This window comes from Etheostoma cragini, chromosome 4 (assembly GCF_013103735.1).
Source record: "Etheostoma cragini isolate CJK2018 chromosome 4, CSU_Ecrag_1.0, whole genome shotgun sequence".
Lineage (NCBI taxonomy): Eukaryota > Metazoa > Chordata > Actinopteri > Perciformes > Percidae > Etheostoma > Etheostoma cragini.
The window spans coordinates 814,078-831,029 of NC_048410.1; the positions used below are offsets into that span (position 1 = coordinate 814,078).

Below are 16,952 nucleotides of genomic sequence, written 5' to 3' on the forward strand. Positions count from 1 at the left end.
TTTTCCCCAATAAACCCCTGTTGCCTTCCTACCTGGTACACTGCGTTTGGGTCCTCCTTCCGCCCCCACCACAACAGCATGTGGAGATATAGCAGCTGATGCTCTTCATGGCAGGAATCGCCATGCTAGGAGATATTTCCCCCGCTGCTTGGCCTGGGAAAACATGTGATGTGGATGAGGTGCTGTGGCCAGACCACAACAGAAGGGAGGATGCATCATAGTAGTTTTTTTTTTTAGTTTTTTTTACTGTAACTGTGTACAGTAAATTCTTCTGGTGTTTTGTATGTAGTGTCTGTGCAACTTTGTGTTGGTTGGAAATGGGATCTACACTGTGTACATTGTTTTAGTGGGACAAGTAAAATATATTTGTTACTGTGTATTTGTGTTTTCTGAGTATAAAAACAATATTCTCAAAAATTTAACAACATACTTATGTCTGTACTGTGTGTAGTGTAACACTAAACAAAAAAGGCCTAAGTCATTCTAGTGAATGGAGAAGAAGTGGTTTCCATTCATCGTAGTGTTTTACATTGAGCACATCAGTGTTCAACTGCTTCTTATGAATGTCTTTTCATATGATGGTTTGTGTGTGTCATTTGAAAACAAAATACCATTTTGAGAAGAAATAACGTTGTTTTGAATGTAAAGTTTAATTTTGCAGGAGAAATGAGGGGTTTTGCCCATTGTGTGTGTGTTTTTAGATTGGTGTGTAGTGTTCTGAGAATATGAGGCATTCTTTCAGAAAATGTGTGTAAACAATCAAGAAAAACTGTAACACAGCTACTGCTGCTCTAATGTTAACTCAGGTGATTAACACAGTTACTGCTGCTCTAATGTTAACTCAGGTGATTAACACAGTTACTGCTGCTCTAATGTTAACTCAGGTGATTAACACAGCTACTGCTGCTCTAATGTTAACTCAGGTGATTAACACAGCTACTGCTGCTCTAATGTTAACTCAGGTGATTAACACAGCTACTGCTGCTCTAATGTTAACTCAAGTGATTAACACAGTTACTGCTACTCTAATGTTAACCCAGGTGATTAACACAGTTACTGCTGCTCTAATGTTAACTCAGGTGATTAACACAGCTACTGCTGCTCTAATGTTAACTCAAGTGATTAACACAGTTACTGCTACTCTAATGTTAACTCAAGTGATTAACACAGTTACTGCTGCTTCTTTCATCGCTTTGTTCCGCTCCATTTTAGATGTTATAACTCAGTTACCAGGCTCAGATCATTTAGTTCATAATATTAAACCATCATCCTCAAATTAATGTTTTCATTTTTCTTTCAGAACGAGTCTTCAAAGACCGATCAGGGGAAAACCCAGGTGAGGATGTCACAGTCTCTAATCTCTGTAATGTGTGCCATAACTCTGTAAACCTCAGGATCAGTTACATCTTCTGATGCAGGACCTTCATGGGGACTTTGGTTGTTCTCACACAGTGTAGCAGGTAGACGTGGAGGTATACACCCCCTTATATTAGGCATAAACAACAATGTTATTTATTATTACATTTCTATCATTTTCTGTCTTTCATAAACCTATTATACTGAACGTATGATATGTATATATGAACGTTTATACTGTGTTTACAGCTGCCATTCCAGAACCGTACATCAAGACCCTGAACGCCACCTCTGCCTGGGCAGATCTGCAGTGTGAGGTCCGAGGGGCGACTCCAAGACCTAAACTAGAGTGGAGGGACGGGGCTGGAAACCCACTTCCTGCTGAGGAACCACAGACCTCAGAAAGAGGAGGCAGCTTCTACATCACCCTCGTCACCACGGTGAACCAGACTGGCCGCTACCGCTGTGTAGCCACCCAGGAGGAAATCAGCCATCAGACTCAGGCTGAGATCTTTGTTCATATCAACGGTGAGATTTCTTTATTGGTGGTTTAATCAGGAAATAATTAAAATTGTTCATTTATTATTAGTTGTAAAGATTTGTAGATATCTTTTAAGTGTTGTGTGTAGTCTGTGTGTGTACCTGGTGTGCAGTTTGAGTTCAATCAGCTGTTTGTGATGTGTTTCAGGGAAAGTGTGTGAGGACTCATCCAGTGAAGCACTCGGATGGGTTGGTGGATTATCTTTGGTAGCTCTGGTTCTTGGTCTAGTTCTAGCTCTGCTTGTTGTTGCAAAGATCATCTCAGTACGCTGCAATAAAGGTAAGTTGAGTCTAATTCTAAGGACTTTGAGTCAAAGCCTTTGTATTTGGTTATAATAACACAGCTGTGAACCAATCAGATTGATTGGAGCTACCTGTTTGTATAACAGAGTTTTAATGAAATGTAAATCTATTTGTTTTGGCCACCAAAATAATATCTTTGTAATATAAAAGTTGACTTTATGGAATGTATTCTTTTCTTTGCTGCAGGTTCTCGTCAGCAGGGAAACGGTTTGGGTAATTTGGAAAAGGATTTACATGAAGAGGGTTCAGAAATGCTACAGCCAGAAAATGTATGCTGACTTTACATGTACGAGTGTTGTAAAAGTGTTTGTGTGTTTATTTATCTTTGTGACAACCAGTTTGAATTTTAGTCCTTAAGAGTTAATATAGGACAGTTTTGGAAAGTAAAGCAAATTTATTCCGACCTTATTTTCATAAATACTCTGACCTGTTAGTGTTAAACATTTAGATGTTTAACCCATGTTAGATGTTTGATGATAAGGAATGCATTATTTCAACCAGCGTCCTCACAAGAATAGAAGTACAGTGTGTGTGTGTGCAGTGTTGGGAGTAACGTGTTACTAACGGTAACGCATGATGAACGTAAAGCATTACAAATCAGAGTCAGGGATATTGTTAAATAGTTTTGAAAGTAATTTATTTTGAAAAGCTTGTTTTTAAAGTAGCCCTGTGTAAATAATGTTGAGTGTGAATATGCATCATGTTGCCTTATGGGAGATCTTTGTGAGACTTATTATGGTCTGTTGGTGGTTGGACCTACACAAAATAAATATTATAATAATAATGTATAATTTACAAAAACAAGACAAAACAACAACATAACAATCTCCAGCTTCCTAAAGGACCAACAAGCCAACGCCACTCTGACAGATTCAGTAAGGTTTAATAAGGTTTAATAAAGGTCATATTTATAGTTTCTGGGTCTGCTGGTCCTGGATCGGAGAGTCCTCGCTGTTTCACGCTCTGCAGTGACTTCTGGTCCATAACAGAGCCGTTACCATAACAACCTGGGATGCAACCATGTAATCATAGTGCAGGACTCAAATACTTAAAAAATATAGTAAACAAAAAAAGTCGTAGTACAGCATGTCAAAACTATCATAATAAAGTCATAGTATAGTGTGTTGAAAAAAACAAGACATAGTACAGTATGTCAAAAATAGTCATAGTATGTCGACAAAAAGTTGAAAAAAAATCTAAAAATTCAGTTATGTTGAAAAAAAAGTTAAAAAAGTCAAAGCAGAGTGTGTAAAAAAAAAACATAAAATAAGAGAGTAAAGTATATTGAAAAAAATCAGTGTATAGTATGTTGAAAAAATCATAAAAAACGTATAAAAAAGTGATATTATATTATGTAGAAGTAACGTATGAGGAGTCCCGGTCGATGTTCCAGACTTTAAAGAAACTAAATGAACGAGATGAATCTCGACTGTTGTTTAAGGGTTTTATTCCTTTACTTGAACAGCTTTGGGAGAACCAGTTTAAATGTTAGTCCTTAAGTTAAGTTATGTATGTTCCAGACTTTAAAGAAGATAAATGAACGAGATGAATCTCCAAAGAAACTCACCCAGACAGAGAGAAAGTTACCAAAGAGATGATCTGATGAACAGAACCTTAAAAAGGGACCAGATCAAGATAAAGGGTTCATGGGAAGTTTTTTAAGGACAATTACGGTCAACTTTTACGTTGATCTTGATCACTATAGATATGTGAGTACTATCGATTAAAACCCCCCCGACCTGAATCGGGACAGATAACACTGAGTACCCGGGGTATTATACCGCTGTATTTGCCTTGTATTTTTATTTACATGTCTGGTTTTCATTCATGTTTTTATGACTGTTTATACGCCCTTATAGGGACACGCATTAGTAAATAACAATAAGTATAATTGCTGTAAATTGAAGATTATGCAATTGACTATCATCTCTTCCTATCTAATAATCACATGTCTTTATGGTATTTGGGCTGACCATTAAGAATTTATTAGAATTGTTTTCCTTTTCTTTTTCATCTTAAATTAGTTTTAATTTTGTGAATATCATGATTTTATATTTCAAATATTTTCCCCCATGCAACTGGTTAAATCCCTTTCTTCTTCTGTTAAATGTGACCTCTGACCTACATTCAGAGGAAGCGTCTAAAGTTGTCCTGTCACTCATCACATTATGATATAAAAAGGGACTACTTAAGTAAATATTCATGAATTACTTCTGAATATTACGATTTTATCATTTTTCCCCATAAAATAACTTTATCCCTCTTTTCAAATGTAACCACGGACCTACATTCAGATCACAGACCGTTAATATTAAATATATCAATATATAAACAGTCTATGATTATATGTAGTGAAGTATATGCGGGAATAGTTTACAGGGACCTTTATTTTGAAATGACCCGCGACGTGTTTACATAGTAGAAGAAGAACTAGGCGGGAGGAAACATGGCCGCCGAGTTGGACTTTTTGTTGATTTTTCCCACGCCACGACAGCATTGGTTGTACGTTTAGTATTTATTTCTGTCGTTACTTACCTTCATTTTTCCTGTATCTGTAAAGTTAGTAAACCTTGTTTCATTCATCATTGAATTCACGTTGTTTGTTGCGTTTTTATGCTAGCAATGCTATCGCGATGTTTATGCTAGCAATGCTATCCCGATGTTTATGCTATCGCTATGTATGAATTTACGTTGTATGCTAACGCTGTTCTGATGTTAATGCAGCCTTTTGATGTGTTAATGGGCAGTTAGCGCATTTATCATGTGTTGGGTAGTTAAAGATAGTTTAGTAGGTTACAGCTCCTTTCTGTACAAGAGACTGTCCTTGTCTTTCTTTAAGTTTTTCCTTGTCAGTTTCAGCTGCCTGAAGCTAATAAAAGGAGCAAGGCGCTCATCGTCCTGGCTCGTCAATTTGAGTTTGTCTTTCTGTTAAACTGTGTTAACGTACTGGACGTACATAACACACAGGGAGAACAGTATATAGTATCATTTTTAAAACGGAGCAAAAAACAAAACTTCAGACAGAACAAAAAGGAGTCCAATACATGGACCTTAACACAGACCAGCCTCCAAAGACAGTCTCTGGAAATTCAGTTTTGAATCATCTACTTGCAAGAGACAGGACAGATGATGATGTAAGACTTGTGTAACTGCAGTAAGAGGACACAAGATGGCGGCAGAGCCCCCTACCCCCCCCCCCCCCCCCCCCCCCCCCCCATCTGAGGAGGGTTGGAGGCTGAAACCGAAGGTAAAAACCTTAACACCTGTTCGCCATTATTTAAAAGAAGAGCTCCGTCTTTGTTCCAGAAATTAATCGACAAATATGAATCATCTAGTGGATCTGCTGTGTTTGTGTCTTCTGTGTTTGACCGGGAAAACACTTTGTGATGAAAACGGTAAGAATGACTAACTTTTGATATATAAAACGGTAAGAAGGACTAACTTTGATATATAAAACGGTAAGAAGGACTAACTTTGTAATATATAAAGACGACTGACAGACTTTAGACTTCTCTTTATTAATCCTTTTGGGATGACCTCCGCGAGGAAATTGAAAAAAAGATTTTAAAAGGCAGTATTAAGAAAACAAAATAACAGTAATAATAATAATAATAACAACATTCGTCAAATAGACAAAAAAAGACCATTAAGTGACCAGATATTAATGTAAGTCCAGGTGTGTGTGTGTGTATTGTCCTCTCTGCTCTATTTCCTCCTCCTCCCCCCTCAGGGCCCTCATACTCTGCTTCTGACTGGCTAGTAGTCCTTACCTAGGTACTGTCAGGCCCTCATACTCTGCTTCTGACTGGCTAGTAGTCCTTACCTAGGTACTTTCAGGCCCTCATACTCTGCTTCTGACTCATTTCTTCAGAGGTCATTTCTTTGTTTGTTTATTCTTCCTGATCTGATAGATAATAGCTGTTATGCCAACAGGTTTTTCAGGTGTTTACCATATCTGACGTATTTGCGGTGCAATGGTGTTCACTTTATTTGTTTCACCATTCAGGGACAGTGGAACAAGACAAACTTCAACCAATTTTCACCTTATAAAAATAAGTTGTTAGTTTTTGCCCAGGAAGAAAAGTCATGGTAGGAATCTGAGGAAAGAAAAGCACGTCTGTAACATTTATAACTCAGCTCAACTCTGAAGTTCATACAATCACATTATTGAAACTCCACGAGAGAGAGAGAGAGAGAGAGAGAGAGAGAGAGAGAGAGAGAGAGAGAGAGAGAGAGAGAGAGAGAGAGAGAGAGAGAGAGAGAGAGAGAGAGAGAGAGAGAGAGAGAGAGAGAGAGAGAGAGAGAGAGAGAGAGAGAGAGCTATACCGAGTTGATGGTCAACATTATTTGGGAAATAGAGAAAGAGTTCAATGTTATTAATTTGTCATGGCGTGCTTAAGACCAATTTGAAACATAAGAATTATAAAAATATATATAAAAGTTTATAAACTCATGATAAAAATTTAAGTATATCCTAAAAAACTAAGATGTATAAATACTGTATGTATCTGGAGGGCAGTGCAAATGTTTTACAGAGCACAATTAGCAAAACAAGGCCATAAAACAAGTCTGTTTAAGTCTGTCTAACCATAATTACTCTACATGGAAACATACTGATTATTACCTGATTTTATCTTCCAGAGCCAAAAGTCAAAGTGAGCGTGGAACATGGCCGTGATGTTGTGTTACCCTGCTCTCTCAGCACCAAGGAGAACATTGAGTTTAAACTCTTTGACTGGAAGAAAGCTCCTCAGAAAGATGAAGGTCTGAAGGAGGTGTTTCAGTATGACAACGGCTTTCATTACAACAACGGTCGAGGTGGTCAGAGTGAAGAGTTCAAAGGTCGAGTCTCTCATTTTCAAGATGAACTGAAACACGGCAACGCCTCCATAATCATCAGAAATACAAAGATATCTGACAGTGGAGTCTACAGCTGTCATTTTCCAAATCTTCAAACACCTCAAACATTCTACATTGAGCTTGTTGTAGGTGAGTACTTTTTAGTGGCTCCAACAACACTCGATGGTTTGATGTAATGTCATATTATTGGCACTCCAGTTATGTTGCTATGTTACGGGGGAGCTTTGCGTTAAATTATATTGTCGGGTATTTCTAATAATAACCCTTAGTTCGTTAATCAAATCTATCTTTCCAGTACTCAACAGAAGACAGGAGACCAAGTAAAATTATTGTTGCTGCAAGGGAAGCCTCTGTGTCACCTCTGACACCTCTGAGCAACTTCCAAAATCTTCCCCTGAAACCAGTCTCTTTATTGCATGAGTGAAGCAAGTTACAGTGACAGATTTACAACCGTGGGAGTATCGCTGGTCTGATGTGTGTTACGTGAAGCAGTTGGATACATTGAAAAATATCTTTAAAGGACACTGCCTGCAGAATTTTTCAGAGTCTGCAGTCTACACACACACACAGACATAGAAACTAATGGCGTTTTTCCACTGCTGGTAACAGCTCGACTCGTCTCTACTCGACGCATTCTACGTCAGTTTTCCGTTGCAGATTGAGTAACGCCTCAGCGTGGCTGGTCACCATAGCTACGCGTGATGATGTAATTTTCAACGTGACCCATAACAGCACGTCGGCTAGGTGCCACAGCCAAAGAATTGTTTTGTTTCAAAAGAAGCTGAAGGAAGCAACAAAAATCCCAGCTGGGCTTCGTATAATCTTTATGAGAGTCATGGAGAGGCTTATGACAATGACTGGGATGCATCTGGGACAGCAGAGCCGGTGGGGACACTGTCACAGGGTGCAGAGGAAGAAGACCGGGGTGTACGGGAGGGTTTGATGCGCTACTTGAATAGCTAAATAAAAACTTTTCTTTGATATATTGTCTTGTTTTTTTAAAAGTAACAGTGTGCGATTTTGGAAATGACATGCAAAAGCCCCTAATAGCCCTTAATATTGAACAGTTGAAAAGTGAATAGTGCTGAGACTACTTTTTTTTTTTAAATGTCGCGTTTGTTCCGGACACAAACTCCGCACTCTTGTTTGCTAAAAACGCAGTGATCCGACCAACCAGCAGTTTGCAGGTTTCCCCCTCACCTTTTGGTATCGGCTCAGCTCGCTTGGAACCTTGACTGAGTTAGTACTAAAAAAAGTACCTGGCAGCAGGTCCCAGGTACTTTTTTTAGTAACGGAAAACCAAAAAAGGCGAGTAGAGTAGATACCACGCAGTGGAAAAACGCCATAAGATACACACAAACTGAGGTACACACAGAACCTAATGCACAGAAAGTCAGGCCTGAATTTCTGTGCTACCAAGGTTATAACCATATATAGTAGAGAAACGTTAAGATATGGTGTCAGACAGTAATTACTCAAATGAAAACATATTCATAACCATATATGAACTGTGCACCACACCAACTGACTGCTTCTAAGCATATCAGACCCTCTAACATATTCAAAACCATATATGAGTTCACATCACACATCTAGTCTTTTAAACATAACAGGCTCTCTAACATATACCCTCTTGTGTAATATTGCTTAATTAATCACTACGAAGTAAACACTCTGATTAATACTTCATTTTATCTTCCAGAGCCGTCAAAGGTCATCAAAGTGGAAGAAGACAGTGATGTTGTGTTACCTTGCTCTCTCAGCACCGAGAAGGACATTACGTTTGAACTCTTTGACTGGAGGAAAGATGAAGGTCTGAAGAAGGTGTTCCAGTATAACAAAGGCATTCATTACAACAACGGTCGAGGAGGTCAGAGTGAAGAGTTCAAAGGTCGAGTCTTTCATTTTCCAGATGAACTGAAACACGGCAACGCCTCCATAATCATCAGAAATACAAAGATATCTGACAGTGGAGTCTACAGCTGTCATTTTCCAAATCTTCAAACACCTCAAACATTCAACATTAAGCTTGTTGTTGGTGAGTACTTTCGTTATTTCTGCTTTTTTTTAACATTTAAATATGTCTGCAAGATAATAAAACTTATTTTTAAGTTTCACAAGCAGTAACTAATTAATCTTAATCTCTTTGCGATCATTTTGATCATTTACATGATATTACAGAATACCAAGGAATTGATGTATTTAAATTACATCGCTGTTAAACAGTCATTAGGTCTCATTAGGTGTGTTGATCTCACTTTTAAAGAGTTGCATTGATAAATACATTTAACGGATAAAATCAAAGCTTTATTTTTTTATTCTATTCATTTCATATTTTAAATACAGTAAATCAGTCATAATAGGCTGAAATTCCCAGGATCTCCGGTAGGTACGTCACTTTGGATCGTAGAAAGATGCTGATTGGTTTATTTTGTTCCCGGGCGTTTCCTGATGTCAGAGATACTGAACATCATTGGTCGGAGGTTCTGTAAATACTTTAAATTTACTGAAAATACGTTATTTTGAAAGTTTGTTGAGCGGTGCTAAATCTAAACGAGGAATTTAATTGACTTTTATTCGCGTTATTTTTACTTACGTTTTAACTCAAACGGGGTAAATTTAATTTGTGGACTTTAGTTCTTTCAATCGAGCCTCCGTTTGTTTATTAATATCTCTTTTCCACCGTTAAATACATTTTAACTGTGGCTATTTTATTTATTATAAACAGAATAAATAGCTAGAGGTACTGTATGGATTTATTAATTAATCACTTAAATTGCCATCGTCAGTTTTAGGTTTGTTTAAATGTTAACGATTCAAAAATGTTTTAAAGAATCTTCCTTTTTTTCAATTTTTATAATTATGTTATGTTTTATGTTACTAAAATTTGTCTTTATTGTGCAATGGTAATGTGCCATTTTTGTTAATCCTTATGAAAAAACAGAATTTTCCTCTTCCAGGAAGGTATGTGTTGCAACTTGGTGAATAAGGACGCTATACAAAGTGTGTGTTAAGCTCCGTGTATTGACATGCTGCACAACATATGTACACAGTATGCACAAGAGAACGCTGACTCCCTGTTACAAACTGACGTGCCTAATTACCCCACAGGGTGGAGCTGTGTCCTATGTGTACAACAGGATACCCTAAGATAAGATAAGATAATTTGTTTATTAGTCCCCAATGGGGAAATTACTGCACTACACTCTGTGTACACACTTTTTGTTAGTACTCACACACAGGCCTGAAATACACACACATGCTCAGGACCTATACATGCACTATACATGGAGAGATGTCAGAGTGAGTGGGCTGCCAGCTGAACCAGCGCCCTGAGCGGTCGGGGGGGTACGGTGCCTTGCTCAAGAGCACCTAGCAGTGCCCAGGAGGTGAACTGGCATCTCTCCAGCCACCAATCCACGCTCCCAACTTTTTGGGTCCATACGGGGATTTGAACCAGTGACCCTCCGGTTCCCAACCCAACTCCCTATGGACTGAGCTACTGCCACCCCACTACCCTGTAACAACGTGTGTGTTTGTTAGATTTTGTTTGTCCTTGTTTTTCTCACTCTGTAATTCCCATAGTGAAGAAAATAGATGAAAACATCCCAATATGAATGTTTTGATGCTTTGATTGTTCTCTAGTGAGTTGTTCATACTGTGTTCACAGGTGCGGCGCCAAAACCATATGTCACTATACTTAATCAAACAAAGGACCGGTCCCTGCTGCAGTGTGAGGTTCAAGGCTATCCAGAACCGGAAGTAGAGTGGCGGGACAGTGCTGGAAACACACTTCCTGCTGAGAAGACCCAGGTCGAACCAATAAGAAACCTTTTCTACATCACTCTCAGAGCTACTGTGACCCAGACCGACCTCTATCGCTGTGTGGCAACACAGGAGACCATCAGCCATCAGGTTTCTAATGAGATCTATGTGTATATTCATGGTAAGATTCTTCCTTATCCTGGTTTATCTGTGAATATTTTTTAAAAGTGTGTGTGTGTGTGGGTGTGGGTGTGGGTGTGTGTGAAGCAGTGGCAGATATTGCAGTAATGGCAGTATTTTGGGTGGGTCACTACAAAAGTGAGTGGGCCATTTTCAAAAGGACAAACTGAAAAAAACATTAATTTTACCTTCCAACGTACACTGCATTACAGCAGTACTGTCTACAATATGATCAACCAACAAAGCTCTGTCTAAAAGGTTTTTACACAACAATATAGACAAAAACCTGTTGATTTTAACCAGACAAGCTGCCACCAGCAAGATCGAGACGGGGAAGGTGAATTAAAACAATGTCTGAGTTGAAAACACATCTTGATGTTACGTAAGGACCCTGTTCATGTTGAACAGACATATCAGTTGCATTGTGTGTCTGTTAAGAGACACAAAGGCTCTAAAACCTGCCCCGTTACCTGCTGTTTTATCTCAGTGGAAGCTTGTACACGTAGCTGCAGCTACTCAGTGTTGCTGCACAGATTCAGGTCGGGGGGGGTTTCAATAGAAAGTACTCGCATATCTATAGAGATAAAGATTAACGTAAATATTGGCTGTAATTCTCCTTTAAGGAACACTCATTCTGCAGAAATTACTGTTGCTACCCAAGCAGGTGTAGTTCTTTGCAGGGATGCAAAATGTGGGCACAACATCATCAAAGCAAGCTCTGGTCCTGGTGGGGGGGTGAGGGGGGCTCCGTGCAAAGCTTTCTAGCAGTGTTGCTACGCTGGCCGATCCTGGACCTGGAGCCTGAGTCTAATATTCATTAGAATATCATTTTTTCTTCTGTTTCAGGGCTCTCCCCTGGATGGATTGTTCTTATAGTTCTTGCTGTTGTTGTTGTTGTTAATGTTGCTGGTTTTCTAGCTCTAATGTATGGAAACGAGGACTACATCGCATATTGTCGAATAAAAGGTAAGTTAAAATAATGACTTGTATCAACATGTTCATGATGAGCAGACAACACAACAGATTATTTATATGAATCTCATGTTTTGAGGAAGTTTTATCTTCAGTCATTAATCATTCTGATGGTATTTACACCAGAGTACGATCAAGTCAGTTAGATTTTCTTTAATAAAACTGTTACAGGATGTTATAATGTTCTGGAGATCATTTTATTTTCTGTTCTGTTAGAAGATGAAACTCCTGTTTGAATGAAGACATGGTGTGCGGATGAATACATTGCGTAATAAGGCTCATATCCATGATTTGAAAGGGTTCTACTTCCTGCTTGGGCTGAGACATGGTGACATTCTGCTGCTGATGAGAACGGTGGATGATATTGGGATATGTATGCATACTCTAAGAAGGGTTTGAAATGGATGGAGCAGACAGAAGGAAGAATGATTCTCCGCCCATGATGAAGTAGAACTTAAATTGTGTTTATGATTCATAATGTATTCATCCGCACACTGTGTACTTATTAAAACAGGAGTTTCATTTTCTCACTGGATATATTTTCACGTTATAGTGTGTAAAGTTTCATTTTATAACATAAAGTATCAGGTTATAATGTGAAACTTTTGACTCAGTAAATCAGTAAATCAAAGTGGTCCTGGTGGAAGTTCTGTAGGGTTCGGGTCTCTAAGCAGACCGGTTTTAATTTGGGACTGGAACTGATGAAGAGTCCAGGTGATGAATGTGAGGAGGAAGACGTAGGGCAGAGCAGCAGAAAGCTCTCTATATTTAGCGTCTTTTGCAGTTATTTAATCTTAAACTGAGATGTCCAGTCTGCTGGATATGATCTGGGTTATATTCTGAGTCTAATATTATCTTTTTGTCTTCTGTTCCAGGACTCTCCACTAGATGGACTAATTGTCTAGTTGTTCTTGCGGCTCTTGGTGGTGGTGTTATAGTTCTAATGGTGCTTGTAAACAAGGGCTACATCATATTAAATCAAAAGAAAAGTAAGTTAAATAATGAATGGTATCAACATATTCATGATGAGCAGACAACACAACAGATTATTTATACATATCTCATGTTTAGAGTCTTTGAGGAAGTTTTATCTTCAGTCATTAATCATTCTGATGGTATTTACACCAGAGAACCATCAAGTCAGTTTATTATTATTTAATTAAACTGTTACAGGATGTTATAATGTACTGGAGATCATTTTATTTTATTCCTAAATCATTATTCTTAAAACGATTCATTATATTTGATGTAGAGTATGTAAATAATATAACACACTACAGGCTTAAATGGTTAAAATATGTTGGTCGTGTTTAAAAAAAAATATGCAGAAATAATTATACTGAAGAAAAAACTAAACTGCTTTTGTGGAATTTAATTCTGCTTATAATTATTTTTATTTTGTATTTTTCTGCCTTAATAATCATTCACAGATGACTGTGCATGTAAACATATTGATTAAAACATATTTTTATCTTCCAGGGCGAACAGTCATCACAGTGAAAGAAGGCTGTGATGTTACTTTACCTTGTTCCCTCTGGCCCAAGAAGGACCTTAGTTCAGAACGGTTTATCTGGAGGAAACATGACGAGGAGGAAGGTAGAGGGCAGATCATGTTCCGGTGTGATAAAGGTCAGAGGGTAGAGGTCGAAGGTCAAGACGAACAGTTCCATTGTCGAGTCGAATATTTTCCAGAAGAACTGAAACAAGGCAACGCCTCCATAATCATCAGAAATACGACGATGGCCGACAGTGGATACTACGACTGTTATCCTCTTCCGAATCTTCCGAATACTCCAGTGTTCTTTGTTAAGCTTGTAGTTATTGGTGAGTACTTTGATTAAACGTTAAAGATGTCTTCTCATTTAACGAGTGGAGCCTCGTCTCCACCTCGTTATCTAGCTGCTGCGTCTCAACTAACATCATGGAAACTTTTCTCATTTCTTAATGAAATGACTACAAACACACATACATACATACATACATACATACATACATACATACATACATACATACATACATACATACACACCTGGATTTACATTAATACCTGGTCACTTTATCACTTTAACACTGGACTCAACACTGACACTTTGAAAATAATTTATGGTCTTTTTTGTCTTTATTTGACAAATGTTCTTATTCTTCTTCTTCTTCTTATTTTTATTATTACTGTTATTTGTTGTCTTTATACTGTCTTTTTTTAATCTTTTTTTTTTCTTGCTAAAACTGCTGCTGGAATTTATAATTTCCTTGCGGGAGTCATCCCAAAAGGATTAATAAAGAGAAGTCTGAGTCTTGAAATATCAGCAGTCTGCAGTAGATTAAATCTGAGTGTGTTGCTGAGAAATAAATCTACATTTTGTTTTTAAAAGAAACTAACCAACAAGTTAATTTTACTCTTATGCTTAGTTTTCAATGTTTTCTTTTCTTTCTTATTTTAACTCTGGCCTCTATTGTGCAGCTTGAATATGAACAAGAAAAGTTTCATTAAATTTCTTTAATATTGTTTTGTGTTTTTCCAGCAGGTTCAGCTCCAGAGTCAAATGAACGTCCACTAATGATGGCATGAGGCTTTGATGATGTCCGTGTTGCTGGAAACATTGATCGAGTTTCCAGTTATTTTCTGCTGTGTTCTATCCCAGTGAGGCTGGTTGATGTGGTCTTCAGTTCTAGTTGATGGTGGACCTGTTGGTAAGACTGGTCCAGTATTCCAGATCCAGAGGTGTGTAGAGCAGAGAGGACCAGCTCAACATGATGATGCTCTTAGAAGTCTTTATTTTATATTCACACCAAATCACAAAGTTAGCTGTGATGGTGTGAAGTGTGACATATATTGTGTTAAAATGTCACTTCATGTAATGTTTTAGTTATTTTATAGTGTTTTATTCCAGCTGTTTGCTCTTTAGACGATCATTTCTTGCCTGTGTGTGTAGAAGAATAGTAAAGGCTGAGATGTGGAATTAATCTTTTTATCTAACTCAGTGAATGAAGCGGCGCCCTGGTGGCTCAGCGGGTAGAGCCGGGACTTTAGGCTGAGTCCTCACCGCGATGGCTTTGGTTTGAGTCCTCCACAGGACCCTTCCTGCAGGTCTTCTCTGGTCTTTTAAACGCAGATACGCCAAAGAAACAAGTAATTAGATAAAAGCCTCTTTACTGAACACTTTACTATGTACTTGCACTATTTATAATATAGTGCCTTTTATCATTTGAATGTAAATGTATTCACATTATACTATTCAAAGCCTTGAATAAAACGTCAGAAATATGGTTATGCAGCTAAATATTAATGCGATGATTCAAAGTGAAGCAAAACACTTTTTTCAGTTTAAACTGTTAATGTTTGAGTTTGTAAATGTTAATACTATTTTTGAACAGCCTAATATTCCTTTTTCTTCCCTTTCTGTAATGTTATAACACAATCTTCATCACTTCTGGTCATGTTTGATTTGTAATTGAATGTGTTCCCAAATGCTTCATTATGAAATTAAAAGTTATTCTAAGGATTTTGAGCATTATTCACTTTTTTAAACACACCGCTAATATTCTGTATATCAACATTTTTTAGCTGGATGTTGGACGTGAAAATAAAAAGGAAATGGTTCTTCCATAACTTGTTCATAACAAGCTGGTATGGATTTTGAGCGTTGGCCACCAGAGGACGCCATGACATCACCATAGGCAAATAAATGCTTTTTGGTTTTTGATGTAAATTGTTTTTCATTATTACAACTTTTTTCATTTAATCACTTTTTCTTTAAACATTTATTTTTTGCATATTATGATTTTATTTTAAATGCTTTTCTCCATGAAATTACACTTTTTTTGTTTTTATTTTATTTTCTGAATATTAAGTGTTTATTCATAATTCCCTTTTTTCTTTCATCATTTTTTTTATTTTCTGAATAGAACGATTTTATTCTTGAATTTCTCATAATTAATTTCTGTTCTTACATTATTTTTCAATGAATTTTGAGATTTTATTCTTTTAATGAAATTACGTTTTTCTTAAATCATTATTTTCTTTTGAATATTACTTTTATTATTAATTTTATTTGCTGAATATTAAGATTTTATTCATAATTTGTTTTTATGACTTCTCTTTTTCATCTTAAATTATTTTTATTTTCTGAATATCACTATTTTTTTCTCTCTTTGTCTCACCCCCAACCGGTCGAGGCAGGTGAGCGAGACGGGTACGGCTGCAGCCTGGAGCGTCCCACGTCATCCGTCCCGTCTCATGCCGAGGTGTGAACAGGAGAACTCTTTTTTTTTTTACCGTGTCTTTGTTTTTGGTTTGAAACGACAAACGAAAAAGTTGGTTTTCTCCTTATTTTGTTTGTGGTTGAAATGAAAAAAACTAACGATTAAAACACGGACCCACCAGGCGGGATGGCATGACATGGGACGCTCCAGGCTGCCGCCATACATGGTCCGTGTACGTTTTGATAGTTTGTTTTTCATTTCAACCACAAAACAAACCTGGACCGAAAGAAAAAATTTAGCAACATTAGTTTATTAGTTATTTAATATCGTGCCATATGTACACATCACTAGCCACGTTTATTGGCGTATTGTTTGGTTCAATACAGTTAATAATATAGGTTAACCTATAATACAGTTGGTAATATAAGTTAACCTATAATACAGTTTGTAATATAGGGTAACCTATAATACAGTTGGTAATATAGGTTAACCTATAATACAGTTGGTAATATAGGTTAACCTATAATACAGTTGGTAATATAAGTTAACCTATAATACAGTTGGTAATATAGGTTACCTTATAATACTTTAAGTATGTACAGTACAAGGTAACCTAGGAACTTGTGTGTGCAGAGTTGTTACTGTTAGCACCATATTATATAATTAAATTAATATTTAATGTGGTTTACACCATAAATGGACCATCAAGGGCAGTTCAAAACATTTCAAAAACAGACCAGTAGGTGTCGCACCGTGCCTGATTTAAAAACATG

The 16,952-nt window shown here is 37.3% G+C and overlaps 2 protein-coding genes and 1 long non-coding RNA gene across 3 annotated transcripts in view; all 3 read left to right on the top strand.

Moving 5' to 3' along the window:
• Positions 1–3,070, top strand: part of LOC117943101 (butyrophilin subfamily 2 member A2-like) — a 42,115-nt gene extending 39,045 nt beyond the window's left edge. The window contains exons 5-8 of the mRNA XM_034869023.1: positions 1,606–1,884; positions 2,045–2,176; positions 2,386–2,732; positions 2,865–3,070. Coding sequence (XP_034724914.1) covers positions 1,606–1,884; positions 2,045–2,176; positions 2,386–2,477 — 503 coding nt within the window. The 3' untranslated portion in view covers positions 2,478–2,732; positions 2,865–3,070. The remainder of the gene's footprint in view (positions 1–1,605; positions 1,885–2,044; positions 2,177–2,385; positions 2,733–2,864) is intronic.
• A 2,384-nt stretch (positions 3,071–5,454) lies between these two features.
• LOC117943374 overlaps positions 5,455–16,952 on the top strand; it is a 91,159-nt gene continuing 79,661 nt past the window's right edge. The window contains exon 1 of the mRNA XM_034869457.1: positions 5,455–5,594. Within this exon, the coding sequence (XP_034725348.1) occupies positions 5,522–5,594 (73 nt within the window). The 5' untranslated portion in view covers positions 5,455–5,521. The remainder of the gene's footprint in view (positions 5,595–16,952) is intronic.
• The window catches only part of LOC117943116, an 18,706-nt gene continuing 8,832 nt past the window's right edge, over positions 7,079–16,952 (top strand). Inside the window, exons 1-2 of the long non-coding RNA XR_004656288.1 lie at positions 7,079–7,188; positions 13,584–13,588. This is a non-coding gene — a long non-coding RNA (uncharacterized LOC117943116). The remainder of the gene's footprint in view (positions 7,189–13,583; positions 13,589–16,952) is intronic.